At 47.1% G+C, this 23,896-nt stretch overlaps 1 protein-coding gene across 1 annotated transcript in view; it reads left to right on the top strand.

Annotated features, from left to right (window-relative positions):
- LOC146835060 (vitamin D3 hydroxylase-associated protein-like) overlaps positions 1-23,896 on the top strand; it is an 824,670-nt gene that overhangs the window by 193,376 nt on the left and 607,398 nt on the right. The window contains exon 3 of the mRNA XM_085599957.1: positions 12,285-12,428. Within this exon, the coding sequence (XP_085456083.1) occupies positions 12,285-12,428 (144 nt within the window). The remainder of the gene's footprint in view (positions 1-12,284; positions 12,429-23,896) is intronic.

The raw sequence follows: 23,896 nt of genomic DNA, 5'->3' as shown, positions 1-23,896 counted from the left end.
TCCTACCTCCTTGCTCTCCCTCCTGGCACTTGAACTCTTCGTTGGAAGGTGCTGCAGCAGAGGTCAGCGCTGCCGCCATTCCGTCGTCGAGTGAGGCCACGCCCCTTTTTCGAAGCCACGCCCCCCTCGAGGGCGCGCGAAACTGACAGAGCTTTCATAAGGACGCTGATTACAAGCGCCGGTGGTTGCTCTCTTGTTCTCCTGAGGCGGAAAGCCGGGAGTGTGTTTTTTAACCTGTTTTAATTTGATCTTAAACTTTGGACTGTCACATTATTTACTTGCTGCACTTCCTACCTCCTTGCTCTCCCTCCTGGCACTTGAACTCTTCGTTGGAAGGCGCTGCAGCAGAGGTCAGCGCTGCCGCCATTCCGTCGTCGAGTGAGGCCACGCCCCTTTTTCGAAGCCACGCCCCCCTCGAGGGCGCGCGAAACTGACAGAGCTTTCATAAGGACGCTGATTACAAGCGCCGGTGGTTGCTCTCTTGTTCTCCTGAGGCGGAAAGCCGGGAGTGTGTTTTTTAACCTGTTTTAATTTGATCTTAAACTTTGGACTGTCACATTATTTACTTGCTGCACTTCCTACCTCCTTGCTCTCCCTCCTGGCACTTGAACTCTTCGTTGGAAGGCGCTGCAGCAGAGGTCAGCGCTGCCGCCATTCCGTCGTCAAGTGAGGCCACGCCCCTTTTTCGAAGCCACACCCCCCTACTGACGTTATCAGCAGCTATAAAACATGTGCTTCCATCGGAAGCGCAGCGGACGAGCGCAGCGGGAGCGCCGTTTGCGCGCCGAAGTCGCGCCTAAGTCCAGCCCGTCTGCGCCCGTCCGCGCCGGACCCGCGCCCAACGCCGTAACCCCTGCTCCACTTGCCCCAAAAATTCGTTGGTCCTCTGATCAACTTCTTCACCTCCGTCCTGATACTTGTGCCCCCTTTACTTGCTGTAACATTGCTAGCCTTGATACTACTGTTTATTCCTGCCCTCACTGTAACTTTTCTCTCCCCATAGTACCTAGACCTCGGCGTCTACCCTCTAAAATCAATGATCAGCCATCCACCATCTTAAAGGCCGCATTAGTCAATTGCAGATCTCTCCCAGCCCATGCTCATGACATATGGCTATCTCTTGAAACCCTCAATTGGGACCTATTGTTTCTTACTGAAACTTGGTTAAAAGACTCCTCCAAACCGGACATCACTCTTGCTACTCCCCCTGGTTATCATTTCATTGGCATTAATCGAGACAACTCTAAGACCGGAGGAGGTCTTGCGATCATTGCTAAATCCCATCTCAAATTAAACCTCACGAAAATTCCCAACCTTGGCATCATCGAAGCCGCTCACTTTTCAATTATGGACCCTGCTTGTTCTATCTGTGCAGGCATACTGGTCTATAATCCCCCGGCCGTCACCTCTTCCTCCCTTATCACTCTGATTCACTCCATCGCCGATTTTTCTCTCAAACACCCCCATTTTACTGTTTTAGGAGATTTTAATATTCATATTGATAATCCCTCCTGCACACTAGCCTCCTCTCTGTTAGAAACCTTACAAGGACTCACCTTGCCTCAACTAGTGACAGGTCCTACTCATATAGCAGGCCATACCCTTGACCTCATTTTTTCCAATCTTCCTTCCCTCTCCACTCTCCCCCCCACTCCTTTGACATGGACCGATCATTATCTTATCCCTTTTTCTTTCACAGCCCCCTCCCCTCCTCCCCCTATCCCCCTTAATCGAGTTAAAGGTCGTAAATGGACCAAAGTTACATGTAACTCCCTGGAAGCTCATCTACATTTTCATTTTAACCAGCTAAATGACCTCAATTTAGAAACTTTGAGATTCAATTCGGCCCTCTCGGATGCACTTGACTCGGTTTCCCCTCTGGTCTCCGTCACTTCCTCCAGATCCCGTCCTTCTGCCCCTTGGTTCTCCCCTCTGTTGCGTGAGGAAAAGAGCAAGTGTAAGCAGTTGGAACGTAAATGGAGATTGAACTATGATCCTGTAGCCAAATTGGCCTACAAATCTGCCCTGAGTAAGTTCCACAAACTAACACGCTCGTCCATGAGAGCTTACTTTTCTAATTTGATTCAACAGGCGCAGAATTCCTCCAAAACTCTTTTTTCCATAGTGAATGACTTCGTATATCCTCCTGCTTTGAAATCCCTCTTTACTCCCACTCAAGATCTCTGCAATGGATTGTCTGATTTTTTTCAAGAGAAGATAGTTATACTCTCCTCCTCCTTTGCAGCAATGGCTCCGGATTTCCCTGATGATTGCCCTGGCCTCCCCTCTTGTTCTTTCAACTCTTTTAGCGAGCTAACTCCTGATCTCGCGTTAGCTTTATTACGCAACGTTAAGTCTGGTTCCCCCCTGGACCCAGTTCCTGCCAAAATCATGGGTAATCTCGCCCCTATCCTTGTGAACCCGTTTCTTTCCATCTGGAATGCCTCTTTGTCGCAAGGTCTATTCCCCTCAGTTTGGAAACAGGCCAGGCTGGTCCCCATACTGAAAAAATCTGGTGCAGACCCTCTGCTTTTTAGCAACTATCGACCTATTTCTCTCCTGCCTAAACCTGCCAAGATACTGGAGAAGGTGGTACAGAAACAAGTGGCACTGTACTTAGAGTCAAATCAGCTGCTACACGACTCTCAGTCCGGTTTTAGATCCGGCTATAGCACCGAGACTGCGCTGCTTGAAGTCTCTGAAATTATCAGGGAATCAGTGGATAGGGGCGAGGAGGCCATGTTGGTCCTCCTCGACCTATCCGCTGCTTTTGATACTGTCTCCCACAAAATACTTACCTCCCGCCTACAGCAGCTAGGGGTCGGTGGGACAGTGCTGGCCTGGATTATTTCTTTCCTGTCTAGCCGTTCCCAAAGGGTTACGATGCACCCTTTTGAATCCGAAGACAAACCCCTCCTGTGTGGAGTGCCCCAGGGCTCTGCCTTGAGCCCTCTACTGTTTAATGCTTATGTGGCTCCTCTGGCCAAGGTAGTTGAATCCTGGGGCGTCAGGGTGGTCTCCTACGCTGACGATACTCAGCTTATCTTTTCCTTTCGAGACCATTCTGACTCCCTCTTCTCCAACTTTAGAAACTGCCTTGGTAACATATGCTCCTGGATGTCAGCCAATCACCTTGCCCTTAACACCGACAAAACCGAGGTTCTCTTTTTCAGTAAAAAATCCCCCCCCCCTGCAACCCTTTGGTGGCCTACCATTCTGAATCCCCCACCCTCTCCCGTGAAGGCAGCTCGTAACCTGGGCTTCATTTTTGACAACTCTTTGTCCGGAAATGCCCAAGTTAACAAAGGGGTAGGGGCCTGTTTCTCTAAACTTCGCATGATCAGAAAAATCTTCCCCTTCCTCCCTCTATCCTCACGCAAAACCGTAGTCCAGGCCCTTATCATCACCCATCTAGACTATGCTAATAGTCTATATGCAGGTGCCCCGCACTATCTTATTGACCGCCTGCAAATAGTCCAAAATGCGGCAGCCCGGCTCATCGGTAACATCCCTGCCCGTACTTCAGTCAGAGCCTACCGAGAAGAACTTCATTGGCTTCCCATTTAACGACGCATAGACTTTAAAATTCTGATCCTGACATTTCGGGCTATCCATGGTACTGGCCCACTTTATCTGAAAAAGCGTCTCAAGATCTCTGTTTCAGCCAGACATCTCAGATCCAATAACCTTCGTCTTCTGTTGGTTCCTAGATTCAGGCTTTCTCGGACTGGCGGCAGATCTTTCACCGTCACTGCCGCCAAGCTCTGGAATAGCCTCCCCCTTGACCTCAGGTTCTGCGAATCTGAGCCAGCCTTTCGCCGCAAACTCAAGACCTGGCTGTTCACTAGGCGGTAGGACTTGGAACTGTCAACTCCTCACCGTTTCCCATTTTCTCTGTGAGATATGATCTTGGTTACTCCTCATGGGGACAGTTATGTAATCTTAGCGCCGGGACACCTCCTTTGGAGGTAGCTGCGCGCTCTATAAGCTCCATAAATAAATAAATAAATAAATAGTCAGAAAGAACAATGAGGAATGTTGGAATCTACGTGTTCACCAACAATCTAGATGACGAAAACAGGTAATGAGCGTTTCACGTGAGTATTTTTGTTTGAATACTTGAGTTCAACGGAAATTCAAGCCGGGCAGCACGATTTTTGATAAATCGAAAATCAGCGCAAAATAAATTTCACAACAGTTCTAATACAGATGCTGAACTCCCGCTGGTGCAATCAAGACACTCCAACTATGCAACAGCCGCGGGTGCGATCAAAGCACAACAAGAATAGAAATAATTTCCACAAATGAATTCAGACATTCACGTACATACTTCGGTCCACAGCCTCTCCCGCAGGTGCAATCAAAGCACTATAACATTAAAACAGCCGCTGGTGCATTCATGCACATAAACATTCATAAACGAAATACCTGTGGGTTTCTCGTTTTTTTTTTTTTAAACGATAATGTGAGCGATGTCTTCCTCCACGTTCCCGCTCGTCGCCAATCGTGAAGTAAACTTCATGGACACAGCGTAGGTCACAAGAATGAATTTATTAGGAGGAGACAGCTTAGACAACCACAACGCTGAAATGCCTTCAAACCTCTGCTCCAACCGCCCTTATAGAATCTCTATGGCCAGGAATGCGAGGACATTCCAAGACCATGTTCCAACATGGAGACACTACAGTAGTCACTTCAATTTCCCTTACATGAGGGATGGGTTTGGGGCAATGGCAATAGTCCCATCACAGTTTTATCCCTTACGTCAGAGATGGGGTTGGGTTTGAGTCCCAGTTAGTGACCTCTATATCGAGGTAGGCATATGGGTATGTTCCAATATACACACTTTTTGTTTTTAACCTTACACAAGGTTGGGTTATGGGATTTTTCCGATGTACAAAGATATACTCCTTCAGGGGGTATGTGACCTCCACATGGGGGTAGGTTATGGGTGTGTTTCCATATACACATGTTTTGGCGTAGACTCTTACATAGGGTTGGGTTGTGGGTGTCACCCCACTTACATGTACAAAGGTACAGCCCTACATAGGGTGTGTGTAATGGGTTCTAGCCCCATACACAGTTTCCATGGGTCACTGTCCCATATACTTGTTAGTTCCCTTGTATTTGGGATTGGTGACGCGGGGTGTGTTGCCTTTTGCGTTACTCTACATATGTTAGTTGGGTTTGGTGTTGCGGGGCGTGTTACCTTTTGCGTCACTCTACTTGATATTACAATTTGTTACACTGCAACATTTTGCAATTGGTTTTCGCTACAAATTGTTACAAAGTGTTAACACTTTGAAATGTTTTAATAATTTTTCAAGGGGGAGGATGGGGGATATTGATACTTATGTATGTTGTATTTTAGCCATCCTTTCTTGTTTTTATTGTTCACTCTCGTGATGTTTTGCTATATGTCGCATCCCTGAGTTTAGAACACTACTGCTTTATTGTGCTTCGTTCTTCTCTTGAAGTTTTGTTGTGTTTGTTTTTTATTTAAAGGAAAGGGATAATGTTATATCCTCTGTATTGAATTACACCAAATTTTCTGGAAAGTTACAACTTTACTCGGAACGGGTGCGTTTCATTATTTGGTGTAAATCTGTTCAGTAATTATTGAGAAATTAGTGTTTAAAAGGTGCTTGGGGTGGGCATGAAAGGGTGAACCATCAGAAACAATTTGTGATATTTGGACTGTTGGTGTTCAGTTACGCTCTGATTTGCCAACTTAAAGAGAATTGGTTGGTTCTGATTGGCTACCCACAATATGAACAATATGTTGTCGCAGTCATTACAGTACTCAGTGACATGATCAATGTGTCCTGAAAATGAATTTTAAAAAAAACATAAAAGGAGATTTGTGAGCATACCCAGAACCCCCCTCCTTACTCCTAAAAAGCAGCCCTTCTGATTAATTGGCTACATGGAAAATGTGCTGTGGCAGCCATTTCAACACTTGGAGACATGGTCTCCCTTGAAAGCCTGTTGAGGGGGACAAAAGGAACACATTTGAAGGATAACAGATTTTAATCAGAGTTTAAATTGCTTGTTGGTGGCACCAGAATAAGGCTAAAGATAGTTAAATGGAGACGTCTGCATACGTACAGCTTTCTCTAACCATATCTGTTTATTCATCCTACTCATGTTCTCAGTGGCTCAAAACCTCCCTAATTTTTACATACTAAACTTTTTGGTAGACAAGTTATGTGTGCAGCACAGATTACCGGCCCACACAGGCTTGACCATGAGGCGAAGAACTGCAGGCAACCTTTGCATCACGCTTTTGGTGCACTGGTGGTTCAGGGACCCACAAAAGGGCTCCCACAGAGGATTGGGCGCAGGTCCAGTGGGAAAATCCCACTGTAATAGTAATAATTTTGGTAGACAAACATTGGGACAGATTTGCAAGCTCCTTTCGTCACCATAACGTCACTTTTAGTGACTCTGTGATGGCGATAGGGGCTTGTCTTATTTACAAGGCAGCGTTCAGCCACTTAATATGGCTTAACGCTGCCTTGTAAATAAGGCCCCCTTTCACGATAAATTCAGCGTGAAAGGGAAGGGCAGTGGGTGTTGCAGTGGGCTTTCCAGTGAAAACCTGGTCTTAAGCAGGCAAAACAAAGAGAAATGCTTTATTTCTCCTTGTTTTGCTGTTTACATGTGTGCTGCCCTGTGCAGCACATATGGAAATAGCAAATTGCCATTGATTGTTTATCTGCAGAAAGTGATCCTTCCTACACATAAACAAGGCACAAAAATGATGTTTTGCAACTGCTATGTGTCTTGCATTAAGCAGCACACATAAAAGTTACAAAACACCTTTCAAAGATTGTTTATGTGCAGGAATGGAGACCTTACTGCATATAAACAATCTTCCCCTCAACGCAGACACCCTTTCAATATGGTGCAAGGGTGTCTGCGTTGACGCTAGGCTGATAAGTTTAGCGTCACTTTTTGGCAAAACGCAGGGCTGCACCATATTGCTGGAAATAGATGGTGGAGCCCTGCATTTCTGAAGTGGCGGAGCACACCGTAAAGCCAAGAAGGCTAAATCCAACTCCGCCACTTCGTTGTTCTTATGCTCCATTGTGCGCAGCAGGGGCTGGGTGCCTGTGAAGTGACAGGCCCTGCAGTCCATCCTTGTTGTGCACAGCCTGACACCTTGTGTAGCCATGGTTTTGCAATCATGGAGTATTTGGACGTCGGTCCTATTTAGAATATAATTAAAAGTCCCCAGAAATTAACAGAAAAAAACAAAGGTTAAAGTAATGTTATATGTAGGTGTTGAAATGAGACAAAAACTGATGTTAAAAAAACAACAAAAACACTTAAATATGGCATGTATAGTTTGGTCAATTAACTATAACTTGCAATCCGGTCATGATTGCTTAATGCAGGTCTCTCTCTCTTGGGGAGAGGATGTGGTCTTACGGCTAGAGCGGTCCACCACGAAACTGGGGGAACCGGGTTTGAGTCCCGGCAACAACACTCAACATCCTGTGATTTTGGGCAAATCACTTAAACTCCCCGTGCCTACCAAAATGAATGTCTCGATCTGTAACTAAACATGGTGCTCATGTAAAGCGCTCGGATGCCTGAAATCTTCGGTTCTAGTTTGCACTTTAGAAAACTCTTAATCACAGTAATTTGAGGCATAATAAGGTTAAAGATAGTTAAAAGGGGAGACGTCCACATATGTACAGTAATCTGTTCCCACATCTGTTTATTCGTCATACCCATTTTGTCAGTGGGTTAAAACCTCGCTAATTTTCAAATAGTAAACTTTTGGGTGGATACATTTTGTGTGCAGCGTGGATTAACGGCCCACAGAGGCTTGTCCATGAGGCCAAGACCTGCAGGCAACCTTTGCAACACACTTGTGGTGCACTGGTGGTTCAGGCACCCTCAAAGGGACTCCCAGAGAGGACTGGGCGCAGGGCCAGTGGGAAAATGCCACTGTAGTAGCAATCATTTTGGTAGACAAACCTTGGGGCATTTTATCAACAGCCAGAGATAATTATCGCTGGCCGTTCATAGCGATAGAAAAATTATCGCCAGCTATCGCTGAATATTATCGCCATGATAACGCTATATTTACAACGCATAGCGCTATGGCGATAATATTTCAGCGATGTTAAATCCCTGAGTTAAGGCTGAGGTAGCGCGATCGCTGCACCTTCTTGTTAATATCGCGAAGCTGCCTTCACGATATTAACATGTGTTGTTTTCACAGCCACGCCTCTTTTGCATCTCATTAACGATGCGAGGCTGTGAAAAAACGGGCTCTACATCAAGGAAACACGCGCTAGCGTGTCCTTGATGATATTGCGATATAATTATCGCCGCTTTTCGCCCAAAAACGGACGCTAAAGCGGCGATAATTATATCGCCAGCCCTTGCTAATATGCCCCCTTGTGTGCAGCAGGGGCTGGATACCAGCGAAGCGTTGGGCCCAGAGCCTGACCAAGAGGCCATATCCTGCAGCCAACCCTTGTTGTGCACGGCCGGAGACCCTGTGCAGCAGTGCTTTTGCACTTGGAGAGGGTTTGGGCACTAGGCAAATTCAGAATATATATTTTTTTAAACTCCAGAATGTAACAGAAAAACCCCCAAAGGTTGAGGTAATTGTTTATGTAGGTCTTGAAATAACACAAAAACTGTTGTTTAGAAAACAACCCAAAAAAACACCACCTAAAACATGGCAGGTATAGTTTAGTCAATTAACTATAACATGCGACTCAATCATGCATTGCTTATCATCTAACTTATGACATCACTCATGAAATGTAAAATGGCGTAATGGATGACATTACTCAATCGATTTTGTTCCAATTACTAACAAGTACTGTGGTCCTCAAGGTAAAATGTGATGCCATGTTTTATTTTATCATTTAAAAATTATTAGTTATCAATGTTGTTATTATAGCTCATTTAATTAATAAATTACTTAATACATATTTAGTTCTAATTTGTTTTAAAAATATTTACATTTCTATTTTACATAAACTTTTTTTATTTCAAGGAATAATAACGTTTAATCATTTTCCGTGCACTTTTCCATGTAGAGAGCTCACCGTAGTGGCAGAATTCTCCACCTACATGTGCAAAGTTACCTGGGGGCATATCAACAAGGGCTGGCGATGTAATTATCGCCGCTTTTGCGTCCGTTTTCGGGCGAAAAGCGGCGATAATTATATTGCATTATTTACAAGGACACGCTATCCCGTGTTTCCTTGAATCAGCTCCTGTTTAGTTCACGCCTCGCTTTGCGTCTCTAATGAGATGCAAAGTAGGCGTTCCCTGCAAAAACTAAGGGAAAATGAACTTTAACTGCCCTACTCCGTATTTACAATACGGCCCAGGACACCCATAGCGATGTAAAATACAGCGTTAACCGCTGTTATCGCCGGTATTTTAAGTCTGCTATTTTTCATGACTACCCTATCTATGACATGGGAGGTGGATTCAGTGGCTGAATCCACATCTCCTAATCATCAATGTTTCTTCTATCGCTGTGGGAATATCTCTGGTTTAACAGCAATATTCCCAAATAACGCCGCTTTTGATGAAAAATGTATCACCCTGGAGTAACGCGTTGTTAATAACGCGTTACCTGGGCGATAAATTACAGCGCTAGGCAGCGATAAATATAAAAGAGCTAAGCGCGCTTAGCGATATTTATTGCCGTCTGCTGCTGATATGCCCCCAAGTAACTTTGCTCTGGTAAATCCCATTGTAGAAGGCTCCATTCCCTGATCTGACGGACTGAAAACGTACAAGTCTACACCTAGGTGTAAACCTACACTCGGAAATGGTGAAGAGCAAGAAAGTGTAGACTACATCTAGATACTGTAGCAAATATATTCAAGTGGAAAATATACAGTTTCATACTTACTTTTGTGAATAGGCCCCATAGTAAGCAGCAAGCTTGTTAGTCGCCACAAGATGAGTTTACATACAGTTGAACAACAAAGTATATTGATAGGAATAATACTGTCATATGAATTGTGTAGCCAAATGTTAGTGCTGAGATTAAAATGCCTGAGGAACAGAGGAGCAACACTACTTTATTTCCAACAAACCCTTAACAGCAGAACCATGCAAAAAACAACCTGAAACCATGGGGCAAATCTATATTGGAGATGCGCCACTTTTACGTCGCCGTTGCGTCACTTTTGTGACGCAGCGGCGGTGTAAACCCTGCGCCACGTTGCGCTATATTTACATCGTGACGCATCTATGGAGATGGGTCACGATGTAAAGCCAGGAAACATAAATCTGCCCCCATGTTTCTTTAGGATGCTTGCCTTATAGGAGGTAAGGATTATAAAAAAACTATACAGGGAAAAAGGTATTTAAAATAATTATCTAGACAGAAAATATCCAGATTATTCAGATAGATGATTTAGCGTGAAGGGAACACACAAGGAACTCCTGCAAGACTTGAAGTGAGAGGTCAGGACTCTGTGAGCTTGTTTGCTCCTTCCACTGGCGATGGACTAGTGAATCCATTCCCATTCTAAAGCAAAAAGGTACTTTGTTGCCCTTTACACAGGGTAAGCGTGTCATCAGGTTTGTGACACCTAGAAGAATGACTTTCCAACACCCCTGGGGAAAGTTAGCCTCAGTTGGTAACCCTTATTTGTTTTTTATTTCATAAGGTCATTTTACGGAATTCTGGGGGAACGTTTTAGACTAAATTCTTCTAAAACAATGATGTAACGTTCATTTGACTCAATCGTTTCTGAATTTCTGTGGGAGAAGAAATCCCTGTCCCTGAATTCTCTGAAGGGTGGTCAGGCTTGCTCACTTAACAGGCTTGCTGAAAGCCAGTTGGGTTATGGCTATAAGAAGTGGAGGAATATTTTATTTTTCTGGGTGCTGCTTCCTTCTCCTTTTCCCCAAAAGGCAAGACTGTGCTTCAAGGCAGGAGACACACCCACTGCTAAGAGATTGTGAAGCAAAACGAGACCAGCACTCAATATGAGCGACAGTGCCCTGCGGTGTGGACTCATCACCAAATGAGATAGTCTCTACTTCAGCAATGCTTCCAAACAATGAGTGAGACTGTTTTCCCAGAAAGAAGCTCCCGCTCCATAATTTGTGAGACTCGCGATGTTAGTGAGATTGCATCTATTCCTGTCTGCTGTCTGCACCTCACCTTCCTGTTCTCCTCCTCCCCTGAGTCTCCCTGTGATGCGGGCTGGTGTGTGCTCTTCTGCCATATGATAACGCTACATGACCTTCCAAGATGGCCGACCCATAAAGATGTGGGCTTCTGATGAACTTCTAAATCCAGACACCTCATTTAGGAGAACAGAAAATGGTAGCACGGATAACATATGTAGAGACGTCTTGAACGTAGACGTTGCTGAAATTGAAGGTAGAACTTAGAAATGGAACCAGTAAAGTTGGTTTGATATCTCTTTCGTGCATGGTTTTAACCTGTAGAATCGTCTTTTTTACGTTGAGTTTTAAATCATTTACTGATGTACAGACATATTATTTAAAACTGAGATATAAACTGAGGGGCAGATTTATGTTCCCTGGTGCATCCCTGCAAATCAGCAGGGATGCGCCAGGGAAGATGCGTCACGCAAGTTTGCCCTTGCGCCACCGCAGATGCGCCTCATTTACAATGCGGTGCATCGTGGCGCAAGGACAAGCAGATGCGTGACGCATCTGCCGGCGTTAGGTTGGCGCATTGCTGGAGTTGCGTCGCAACCGCGACGCAGCTCCAGCAAGGCTCGGGGTGCCCCTATCCCTAACATGTCAATCCTTACGCCTGCTTCAAGCAGGCGCAGGGATTTGACGCAGCATGGCCGGAAAAGTGACTGAGTGAAATCTTGTAGATTTCACTCAGCCACATTTCGGAGGCGTTCCTGCGCCGGAACGCCCCCCCCCCCCTGTGCAGGTACGCCCACATGTGGCGCATGCTTTACAACGTGACGCATCTCCCTAGATGTGTCACGTTGTAAATCTGCCGCATGGCGCTGGCTTTGCGCCGCCGCTGCGTCACAAAAGTGACGCAACGGCGGCGCAAAAGTGACGCACAGGGCTTATAAATCTGCCCCAAAATATTGAATGGTACTCGAACTGATGTTTGGAATTTTCTGATATCTGGTTTCTCTGTGGATTTTAGTGTGGTAAGAGCGCTGAGCACTGCCAAACTTTAGTAAAAGGCGTTGTCTATCGAGCACCAGAGGGGAAGATTGGTTTCCCGAGAATGTATACATTTCTGTTTGATAATGAGTATGCTCTTTCGTTTTCATCTATTTCAGGCCTTCGAGTTGCACAGGGAGGTGAACTGCATCACAGATTTTATACAGGAGTGCCAGTCTCAGCTTCAGGAGCTCAAAAAACAGAAAGAAAAGGGGCCTCTCTATGGGATACCATTCAGTGTAAAGAATTCAATTCCTTGCAAGGTAATTCTTTGTATTCCTTTTGATTTTTTAATGTGTTTGATTTGGGGGTCTCTAGTTGGCACAGGTAGGTACCTGTGACAAATAGGGACCCTTGCGTCTAGTCAGGGTAAGGGGCTACACTCCTAAAATAACCCCTGCTCACCCTCTTGGTAGTTTGGCATGAGCAGGCAGTCTTATCTCAGAGGCAGTGTGTAAAGCATTTGTGACCACATACAGTAATACAGTGACAACACTACAAAGGGACACCACACAGGTTGTATTATAAAAATAATTATTTTTATATAGACTTAACACAATACCAGATGACAAAAATCATCCAATACTATACTCAAAAATAGTCTCTTAAATGTTATAAAATAGCTCAGTTCTCTCAAGTTGTAAATGCGACACTTTGTTCTCAATGTACCTTAGATGCGTAGCGCAAAGGAAACAAAAGGGTTGCAGGGAAGGTGATGCATTGGTTCCTTACACGCAGGGGAGTGGATGCGTCAGTTCCTTACTGTTCTCCGTGACACGCTAGCACCTCGATGCGATACTGTTCTCCGGTGTGATGCGACAAAATGGCGTCTTGGTTGCGATGCGACAACGTTGGTGTGATGCGATACGCCTGATGGCCGTGCGGCGACTCGATGATCTTTGGAGCCGCGACAGGCCCTGCGACGCGCTACTCCGGTGATGCGACGATGACCTCTGTGGCAGCGTCCCGCTTCTCCGCCGATGCCCCGCGCTTCGGCGATGCGATGATGACAGCGGCGGCTCACTTCCTCGGCGATGCAATGACAGCGGCTGCTGCGGTGACACGCTTCTCGTTGTTGCGTCGCGCTTTCAGCTCCCAGCGACACGCAGTCTCTCAGAAGGCCCAGCACAACAGCAGGCACTTCAGTTCCCAGCAAGGGAATTCAGGGGGGAGCTGGTTGGTGAAGTCTTGTATCCCTGAGACTTCAGGCAGGAGGCAAGCTCTAGTTCAAGCCCTTGGAGATTCTTCTTCAAGTTGATAGAAAGCACACTCAGTCATTTTCTCCTCTCTTTGGCAATGAAGCAACCACTGCAGGCCAACCCCCAAACACACAGCACAGGGGTAGTCTCCTCCTTCAGCTTCCTGGTTCTTCTCCTCAGCAAAGGCTCGTCTTGATTCCCAGAAGTGATCTAAAGTTCTTGGGTCTGGGTCCCAATATTTACACTCCTTTTCCCTTTGTTCTCTGAAGGCAGAGAGGCCTTTGCCTAGTCCAAACCAGTTCTGGTCAGTCCTGGAGCACTTTGTTGACATTTCTCCTTCTTTCCTTTCACAGTGCAGGGCAGGGATATCAAACACACCACAGGAGGTGGAGCCAGCATTGTGGAGGGAAGGCACAGCCCTATTCAGGTCCCAGGTACAGCTCCTCCCTCCCATCTAGATGCAGATCTCTCTATTCACCACTGGGTCACCTCACCCTGTCTCCTGGAATTCCCCAGCCCTGTCACTCAAACTCCAGACAAGGAATACACAACCTAGCAGAGGCAGGTTTGGATGGTTAGACAAGAAAATGCCTACTTTCTAAAAGTGGCATTTTCAAACACAGAATGTTAAAACCAACTTCACTAAAAGATGTATTTTATCATTCTGAGTTCAGGCATACTAAACTCAAATTTCTACCATGTTCCCTGAGTCAGTTAGGATTATAAAATGTAATAACCTAACTGCCCATTCGGGCCTATGGAGAACAGTTAGCCTTGCAATAGTGAAAAACGAAGATGTTATGTTATTTAATTTTATTACGCGCACGGCTACTCGAAGGAGTGTCCCGGCGCGAGCAAAGGGAAAACAGACATAACCTAACCCTCACATGAAGAGATGAGTTTTTAACAATTTTTTAAAAACAACGTCATCAGCCGAACGAAGAGCAAGGGGAAGAGCATTCCAGGCACGTGCCGCCAAAACGGACAGGGAAGCACCCCCTAGTCGCTGCCGCTGGAAACCAGGAATCTTTGCCAATTTAAGGGAGGCAGAGCGCAGAAGTCTCCCAGGAACGTAAAAAGAAAAACGTTTCTGCAGATAAGCCGGACTAAGGCCATGGAGCGCCCGATGGGCTGTGGTGAGGGATTTAAACACCACCTGCGCCTTGACCGGGAGCCAGTGCAGGGAGCGCAGGTATTCCCACACGCTCTCCCTGGGCGAGATCCCTCCCAGAAGGCGGGCAGCCGCATTCTGGATCATCTGGAGTCTATTGAGGGAGTACGCTGGAATTCCCACATAGAGGGCGTTAGCGTAATCCAGAAGAGACAGGATAAGTGCACGCACAACCGACTCGCGAGCCGACTGCGGAAGGAGCGGAAAAAATCTTCTCAGAACTCTCAGGAGTCCAAAACAACAGCCAGCCAGTCGATTCACCTGGCTGGAAAAAGAAAGATTCCCATCAAACCAGACACCCAGGTTCTTGGCTAACTGGCTGTAATTCACTATTAGGACATGCCAAACACACCAGAGAATGTCCTACCTTTTACCTACAATGCACCCTGCCCTTGGGCCTACCATAGGGGTGAATAATATGTATAAAAGGGAAGGTTTTAGGGACTGGCAAGTGGGTGCACTTGCCCAGTCAGCATGGCAGTACTAGACTGCATACAGGTTCTGCAATGCCAGACCTGAGACACACTTTACAAGCTGCTCCGGTGGGTGGCACAATCAGAGCTGCAAGCCCACCAGCAGCATTGGTTACAAGCCCTGGGCACACGCAGTGCATTGTACTAGGGTCTGACAAGTAAACCAATCAAGCCAATCATGGAGTCACTAATCCATATATCAATTTACTATAGGGAGCACTTGCACTGTGGCACTGAACAGGAGTGGCACAGTGCCCAAAAGCATCTATAACCAGCAAAAACACATGAGGCAACAGCAAAAAATTGATGGGAGACCCACGCCAATGGTGCCAGGTCTAACACGTGTCCCCTCCAGCTGAAATGTGGGGAGAACTACCCTACCTCCTGGGAGTTCTCATCACTAAGGCGGAAAAATCTGGACAGACCATCAGCATTGGCGTGTTCTGTACCAGGGCAGTGTTCCACCGTGAAATCCATCCCCTGTAGGGAAATGGACCACCTCAACAGCTTTGGATTCTCACTCCTCATCTGTATCAACTATCTGAGGGGCCTGTGGTCTGTCTGAACCCGGAAGTGAGTCCCAAACAAGTATGGTCTCAACTTCTTCAGTGCCCAGACCACAGCAAATGCCTCACGCTCAATTGCACTCCACCTCTGTTCCCGTGGAAGTAACCTCCTACTGATGAAGGCTAGCGGTTGATCTAGGCCCTCTTTATTAATCTGTGATAGAACAGCCCCCACACCATGCTCTGAAGCATCTGTTTGCACAATAAACTCTTTTGAGAAGTTGGGTACCAGGAGCACGGGCGCCGTGCACATGGCAGTCTTCAGGGCATCAAAAGCTCTCTGACAGGTGTCAGTCCAAATCACTCTCTTGGGCTGCTTCCTGGAAGTCAGCTCTGTCAACGGTGCAACAATGCTGCCATACCCCTTGACAAACCTCCTGTAATACCCGGTGAGTCCTAAAAAGGCTCTCACCTCTGTCTGGGTCTTGAGCGGTTCCCAAGCCAGGATGGTTTCAATCTTGGGCTGTAGGGGCGCCACCTGGCCGCTCCCAACCTGGTGTCCCAAGTACACCATGGAACCCTGCCCGGTCTAGCACTTACTCGCCTTGATCGTGAGGCCTGCTCTCCGCAGTGCCATTAACACTTCCCAGAGGTGGCGCAGATGTTCTTCCCAACTGGGGCTGAACACTGCGATTTCATCCAGGTAGGTGGCACTGAACTCTTCCAGCCCAACCAACACCTGGTTGACCAACCTCTGAAAGGTGGCAGGGGCATTCTTCATCCCAAAGGGCATAACCCGGAATTGATAGTGCCCATCTGGTGTGGGGAATGCTGACCTCTCTCTTGCCCCATCAGTCAAGGCTATCTGCCAGTACCCAGACCTTAAGTCAAACGTGCTGAGGTACCGAGCAGCCCCTAACCGATCAATGAGCTCATCAGCTCTGGGGATGGGGTGCGCGTCAGTCCTGGTGACTGAATTGAGCCCTCGGTAGTCCACACAGAACCGCAGTTCTGGCGCGACACCTGGTGTGGCAGCCCTTGAGACCAAGACCACTGGGCTGGCCCAAGGACTGTTAGAGGACTCAATCACCCCCAGCGCAAGCATCTTGGAGACCTCCTCCTTGATACAAGCTCTCACCCTGTTAGTCACTCTGTAAGTTTTGTGCTTGACAGGAGGACTGTACCCGGTGTCTATATCATGGACGCACCAATCAGTGACACTGGGAACTAGGGAAAACAGGTGAGAAAACTGTCCCAGCAACTGGTGACAGTCATTCTGTTGCTCAGGGGTCAGGGTGGCAGAGAGGTTTACTCCATCCACTGACCCATCTTGCTCTGTGGCAGACAGGAGGTCAGGAAGAGGCTCAGTCTCCTCCTCCATTCCAGCATCTGTTGCTAGGAGCATGCCCACTTCAGACCTTTCTAAGTGGGGCTTCAGGCGGTTGACATGCAGGACCCGCAAGGGGTGCCTGGGAGACCGCAAGTCCACCAAGTAGGTAACCGGACTTTTGCGCTCCACCACCTCAAATGGTCCGGTCCACTTATCCTGGAGCGCACAGGGCTCCACGGGGGCCATGACCCATACTCTCTGACCAGGCTGAAGCTCTACCAGAGTGGCATTCTGGTCATACCATCGCTTCATCACCTCCTGGCTGGCTTCCAGATTCGCCTCAGCGAGTTTTCTGAAATGCCTAGTTTGGTTCCTGAAGGCCAGCATGTAGCTATATACATTCTAGGGAGGTTTCCTGGGAGATTGCTCCCAGCCTTCCTTGACCAAACTCAAAGGTCCTCTCACTGGGTGTCCATAGAGAAACTCAAAGGGACTGGACCCTAGAGATTTCTGTGGCACCTCACGGTACGCAAAGAGAAGGCATGGTAAGAGGACGTCCCATTTACGCCTCATAGGTTCCTCAAGACCCATTATTATGCCTTTTAGGGTTCGGTTGAACCTTTCAACCAACCCATTTCCTTGGGTGTGGTAAGTAGTGGTGAACTTGTAGGTTACACCACACTCCTGCGAAAGGGACTTTATATACCTAGAAATGAAGTTGGTACCTTGGTCAGACACCACCTCTCTAAGGAATCCTACTCATAAGAAAATCCCAAGAAGTGCCCGTCCCACCACGGGGGCCGTCACTGTCCTCAGAGGTATGGCTTCCGGGTACCGGGTGGCATGGTCCACCAAGACCAGGATGAACCTGTTGCCCATGGCTGTCTTGGGGTCCAGTGGCCCCACAATATCAATACCCACCCGTTCAAAGGGGGTGCTGACCAAAGGGAATGGCTGGAGAGGAGCCTTTTGATTTCTCCCGCTCTTTCCACTTGCCTGGCAAGTCTGACAGTTCCTGCAATGAGTGTCTGAACTCTTGCGCATTTGGGGCCAATAAAAATGGGTGACAAGCCTTTCAAAGGTCTTGTCCTGCCCCAAATGTCCTGCTAAAGGCACATCATGAGCCAGCCCCAGTAGGAAGGCTCTGAAGCGCTGGGGTACCACCAGCACACGGGCTGACCCAGGCTCAGCAACCTTAGGTTCACTATAGAGGAGACCATTCACCCAGTTGATCCAATGTGATCCAGACTGATCACCTGCTGCCTGGTGTGCGGCCTGCTGCCGCAAACCCACAAGAGAAGGGCACTTGTTCTGCTCCTCACAGAACTCCTCCCTGGAGGGACCTCCTACCTGCTGCCAATGGGTCAGCTCAGGCAGGTCTCCCAGTTCAGCAATCTCTTCCCCAGAAGGCTCCAGGGCATCCCCCTCAGGGTCCACCTCCTCCGGGGCCGTGGGAATCTCAGGGGCCGGTTTCCCGTGCCTCCTACCTCTTCTCTTAAAGGCAGGTACCTGGGCCATTTTCTCAGGCTCCAGGTCCTCTTGAACACCCTTACCGGCTGCCACCGACCGAGTGGTCATGCAGGCCCACTCAGGCAAACCCAACATCTCCAAATGAGCTCTCCACTCCACCTTAGCCCAAGGGGAGCTCTCCAGATCATTACCTAACAGACATTCAACAGGCATGGCTGGCCTCACAGCTACTTGAAGAGTCCCTGAGACCCCCCACTCAAAGGGAACCTGTGCCACCTTGCAGTGGCTCTCTGTGTTGTCAGCGGCAACAACTGGGTAGAATGCATTTGGGACTACCTGCTCTGCAGACACCAGCCGACAACTGACAGCTGTCACACTGGCTGCGGTGTCCCTAGAGCTTCCACCCTCTTGCCATTTATTGTCACCCACTGCCTGTATTTCTTAGTGTTATCAGGCAGCTGGGTCCTGGGGACCACTTCACAGTCTCCTAAAGAGGACCCTACCCACCTTGGGCACCCATCTCTTCCCCCAGGGCTACACTAGCCAACTGCCGGGGTGGTGCACCACTGGGTGCTGTCTTCCCATACAAGGGACATCTAGCATCATAAGAACAGTGGCCTACCTGGCCACACTTAAAACAGGTCTTGGGCCCCTTGTGAACAGGTTTATCTGTCGGGGCCACAGCCTTCTTCTCAGGGGGAGGCTGGGAACCTTTCCCTTGGTTCCCTTGGGGATTACTTGGGGGCCCTTTCTGGAACTCCCTCTGTTTACCCTTGTCCCCCCTACTCTTCTGCTGGGGACCCTGCCCACCTTTGGCGAAGTCTCCCACATGACCCTTCTGGAACCGGGTGCTCCCCCAGCGGTCTGCCTCTTCAGCAAGCTTCCTAGGGTTAGTCAGCTTGCTATCAATAAGATGCTGGCGTAGCTCTGGAAAACAGTTATTAGACAAGTGCTCCCATGCTAACAAATCATAGAGTGCTTCAAACGTATCCACTTTGCTACCCTTCACCCAACTATCCAATGCTCTGCAAAAGAAAGACACATATTCCACCCAAGTGGTAGACTCCAGTTTTCTGCAATTCCTAAACCTTTGCCTGTATAACTCTGGGGTCAAACCAAATCTGGACATTAGGGCTCCCTTCATGTGGGTATAGGATATCTGCTCCTCTGTAGGCAAATCCAACAAAGTGCCCCTCCCATCACTAACAAAGTGGCCCCACAACCCCGCTCCCCAATCCTTCTCAGGGACCCGGTGGGCCAACATTGCAGCTTCATAAGCCCTAAACCATTGACCAATATCCTCATTCTTGTGGAAATGTTTCACTACATCTGTGGGGATGTAAGCTCTTGCTTCTACCTGCACTGGCAGTATGCTGCCACCAGAGGGAGTAACCTCTAAACTTTTGGCCTTGAGTTCCAATTCCCTCAATCCTCTCTCATGCTCAAAATGCATCCTCTTTTGCTCTAAGGCTAACTTCTTCATCTCTAATTCCATCCCAAGCTCTATTTTCTTGCTCTCTATGTCTTTCTGCCCATTCATTGTGAGCCTAGCCAGGTCCAACCTATGCATCCTCTCCTTTGCTCTGTCCTCCAGCTCTCCTGGAGACAATCCTTTGGAAGAAACACTGCTGCCCGCCCCTGAAGGTGCTTTCCCTCCATCTAGGCCCGCTGGCCTCTCAAGCTGTTCATTCAAACCTTCTGTCTCCACTGATGGCTCTTCAGGATGCTCAGGGGCATTCCTAGATTCCATCCAGGCCCTCAGCGCCTTTAGGAATTCCTCCCTCCTGGTGAGGCATTTCACAGAGATTTTAAATTTCTTGCAGAAAGCTTTGAGATTAGGCACAAAGTAGGTATCAATTCTCTCTTCTTCCAACACAATGTCTACAGATACTATGGATACTGACTTGCTCATGGTAGCAAAAAGACTGGCAGTTCTTAGGAATCAAAAATAGAAAAGAAGCTCCAAGGAAAAATTCTCTCAAAGTATGTGGTTGCGTTATGGTCTGCACTCACTAGTAGTGTACACCAATCACTGTATATGAATCACAAATACAAGTCCAAATCCTCACCGCTGACCACCAATGTTAGATTTGGGGGTCTCTAGTTGGCACAGGTAGGTACCTGTGACAAATAGGGACCCTTGCGTCTAGTCAGGGTAAGGGGCTACACTGCTAAAATAACCCCTGCTCACCCTCTTGGTAGCTTGGCACGAGCAGGCAGGCTTATCTCAGAGGCAGTGTGTAAAGCATTTGTGACCACATACAGTAATACAGTGACAACACTACAAAGGGACACCACACAGGTTGTATTATAAAAATAAGTATTTTTATATAGTCTCAACACAAGACCAGATGACAAAAATCCAGAATACTATACTCAAAAATAGTCTCTTAAATGTTATAAAATAGCTCAGTTCTCTCAAGTTGTAAATGCAACACTTTGTTCTCAATGTACCTTAGATGCGTAGCGCAAAGGAAACAAAAGGGTTGCAGGGAAGGTGATGCGTCGGATCCTTACACGCAGGGGAGTGGATGCTTCGGTTCCTTACTGCTCTCCGGTGCGATGCGACACGCTGGCACCTCGATGTGATACTCTTATCCGGTGCGATGCGACAAAATGGCACCTTGGTTGCGATGCAACAACATTGGTGTGATGTGACACGCCCGACGGCGACTCGATGATCTTTGGAGCCGCGACAGGCCCTGCGACGCGCTTCTCCGGTGATGCGACGATGACCTCTGTGGCAGCGTCCCGCTGTGACAGCGGCAGCGGCGGCTCGCTTCTCGGTGATGCGATGACAGAGCTGCTGCGGTGACACGCTTCTCGTTATTGCATCACACTTCCAGCTCCCAGCGACACGCAGTCTCTCAGAAGGCCCAGCACAACAGCAGGCACTTCAGTTCCCAGCAAGGGAATTCAGGAGGGAGCTGGTTGGTGAAGTCTTGTATCCCTGAGACTTCAGGCAGGAGGCAAGCTCTAGTTCAAGCCCTTGGAGATTCTTCTTCAAGTTGATAGAAGCACACTCAGTCCTTTTCTCCTCTCTTTGGCAATGAAGCAACCACTGCAGGCCAACCCCCAAACACACAGCACAGGGGTAGTCTCCTCCTTCAGTTTCCTGGTTCTTCTCCTTAGCAAAGGTTCGTCTTGATTCCCAGAAGTGATCTAAAAGTTCTTGGGTCTGGGTCCCAATATTTATATTCCTTTTCCCTTTGTTCTCTGAAGGCAGAGAGGCATTTGTTCTGGTCAGTCCTGGAGCACTTTGTTGACATGTCTCCTTCTTTCCTTTCACAGTGCAGGGCTGGGATATCAGACACACCACAGGAGGTGGAGCCAGCATTGTGGAGGAAAGGCACAGCCCTATTCAGGTCCCAGGTGCAGCTCCTCGCTCCCATCTAGATGCAGATCTCTCTATTCACCACTGGGTCACCTCACCCTGTCTCCTGGAATTCCCCAGCCCTGTCACTCAAACTCCAGACAAGGAATACACAACCTAGCAGAGGCAGGTTTGGATGGTTAGACAAGAAAATGCCTACTTTCTAAAAGTGGCATTTTCAAACACAGAATGTTAAAACCAACTTCACTAAAAGATGTATTTTATCATTCTGAGTTCAGGCATATTAAACTCGAATTTCTACCATGTTCCCTGAGTCAGTTAGGATTATAAAATGTAATAACCAAACTGCCCATTCTAGGTAGCCTTGCAATAGTGAAAAAGGAAAATGGCTGTAATTCAATATTAGGACATGCGACACATACCAGGGCATGGCCTACCTTTTACCTACTATGCACCCTGCCCTTGGGCCTACCATAGGGGTGACTAATATGTATAAAAGGGAAGGTTTTAGGGACTGGCAAGTGGGTGCACTTGCCCAGTCATCATGGCAGTACCAGACAGCACACAGGTTCTGCAATGCCAGACCTGAGACACACTTTACAAGCTGCTCCGGTGGGTGGCACAATCAGTGCTGCAAGCCCACCAGCAGCATTGGTTACAAGCCCTGGGCACACACAGTGCATTGTACTAGGGTCTGACAAGTAAACCAATCAAGCCAATCATGGAGTCACTAATCCATATATCAATTTACTATAGGGAGCACTTGCACTGTGGCACTGAACAGCAGTGGCAACAGCGAAAAATGGATTGGAGACCGACGCCAATGGTGCCAGGTCTTACATAATGTTACTTACTTTCTGGATCTCTCACTTTGGAGAGAAACTACACAAAAGGCATTGTGTAGGACCTGTTCAGGTCATACAATGTAAAATGATTCAGTCAATGAATAGGTTTTAACAAATATGTTTCGCTGCTAACAATGGAATGATATACATGAGGCCTTCAGACTGACTGGTTGCTGATTTTTCTAACTAAGTAGCAACAACTCAATTGTTTTCCTTTACTCAGAGCGACAACATGTTTCACAAAAACACTCATATATTCAAAGTTTGACTTTAAGTTCATCAACAAGGCACCTTATATAAAAGTTATCTTCAACTACAAATTCAGTGTCCATCAGTTTATGCGATTGATCTCAAGACCTTAACACTAGTCATATTTATGTATATTTATCAATTTTGGGAGAAACATTGATTTGGGATGTTTAAAAAGAATATTACAACAGCTACATCAAATATTACAAATTCGAATCAAAGATATTCTCTGTGCTAGGGATGTGCCCATTTTCAGGTTGAGGCGACAATACAACCCTCAGGCTTGCATTATGACGGTTTCACTTTTAGCTCAGTAGTTGTGCAAACCCAGTTTGTGATACTGTCCTTTTGTGGACACGCTATTACTACATTATTCAGAGTTTCCGGCCACCCGGTGTGGTATAAAAAGCTAATTGTACATTTTCCTCATGTTCTAACGTCCACAAGGTTGTAAAAAGTGCTTTTTGTTTCACAGATAGGCATCAGGTTTTACCTGTTGAAAATTGTATCGACAAAAAGGGGGGCAATTAACACCCGAGTTTGAACCGTGAATCGAGTGCAAATTGGAGTTGGAGAATAGGGATGCCAGGGATGAAGAAGGCAGGAATCTTGAAGAGTTGAGGGTGTGTAGTATTGTGTAGTAAGGTAGAATGCTCTCTATGTTCTTCAGAGACACTCCATGTTCTATATTCTGTATATATAGTGTAGGGTTGAGAATGTTGCCAGCATTCTTTGGCATGTAGATACTATACCTGTTCTTCTGGGGTTGGAATAAAGGAAGACCAATTCATGTTCCCTGAATGTTTGGAGCTTTATTTCCAGGAGATACTACATAATTTTGGCAATGAGCTATGTTTCAACCCCGTGTGAACCCGCAGTGATTTTGTGCACTTTGTCTGTCATCTACAGTTTGCTCTTTACTGTGGAGGAAAGGAAGAACAAATAAAGAAGAAGAATATTAAGGATAGTGGATTCATTCATGGATGCTTGGGTTTGTAGATCAACTTATGGACCCTGTTGAGTGATATTCAGTAATTATCCATATTTCTGCGATTTACCACTTTGTGATCCATTTTAGCGGCAGAAAACTGCCGCTAAAGCGGCGATAATGGGCTTGATAATATGCCCTTTAGAATTCCCATAGAAACCCATGT

The sequence above is a fragment of the Triturus cristatus genome, chromosome 4_2 (assembly GCF_964204655.1).
Source record: "Triturus cristatus chromosome 4_2, aTriCri1.1, whole genome shotgun sequence".
Taxonomy (NCBI): Eukaryota; Metazoa; Chordata; class Amphibia; order Caudata; family Salamandridae; genus Triturus; species Triturus cristatus.
Note: the sequence above shows the minus strand (reverse complement) of the source record. Positions and strands in the feature narration are given on the sequence as shown.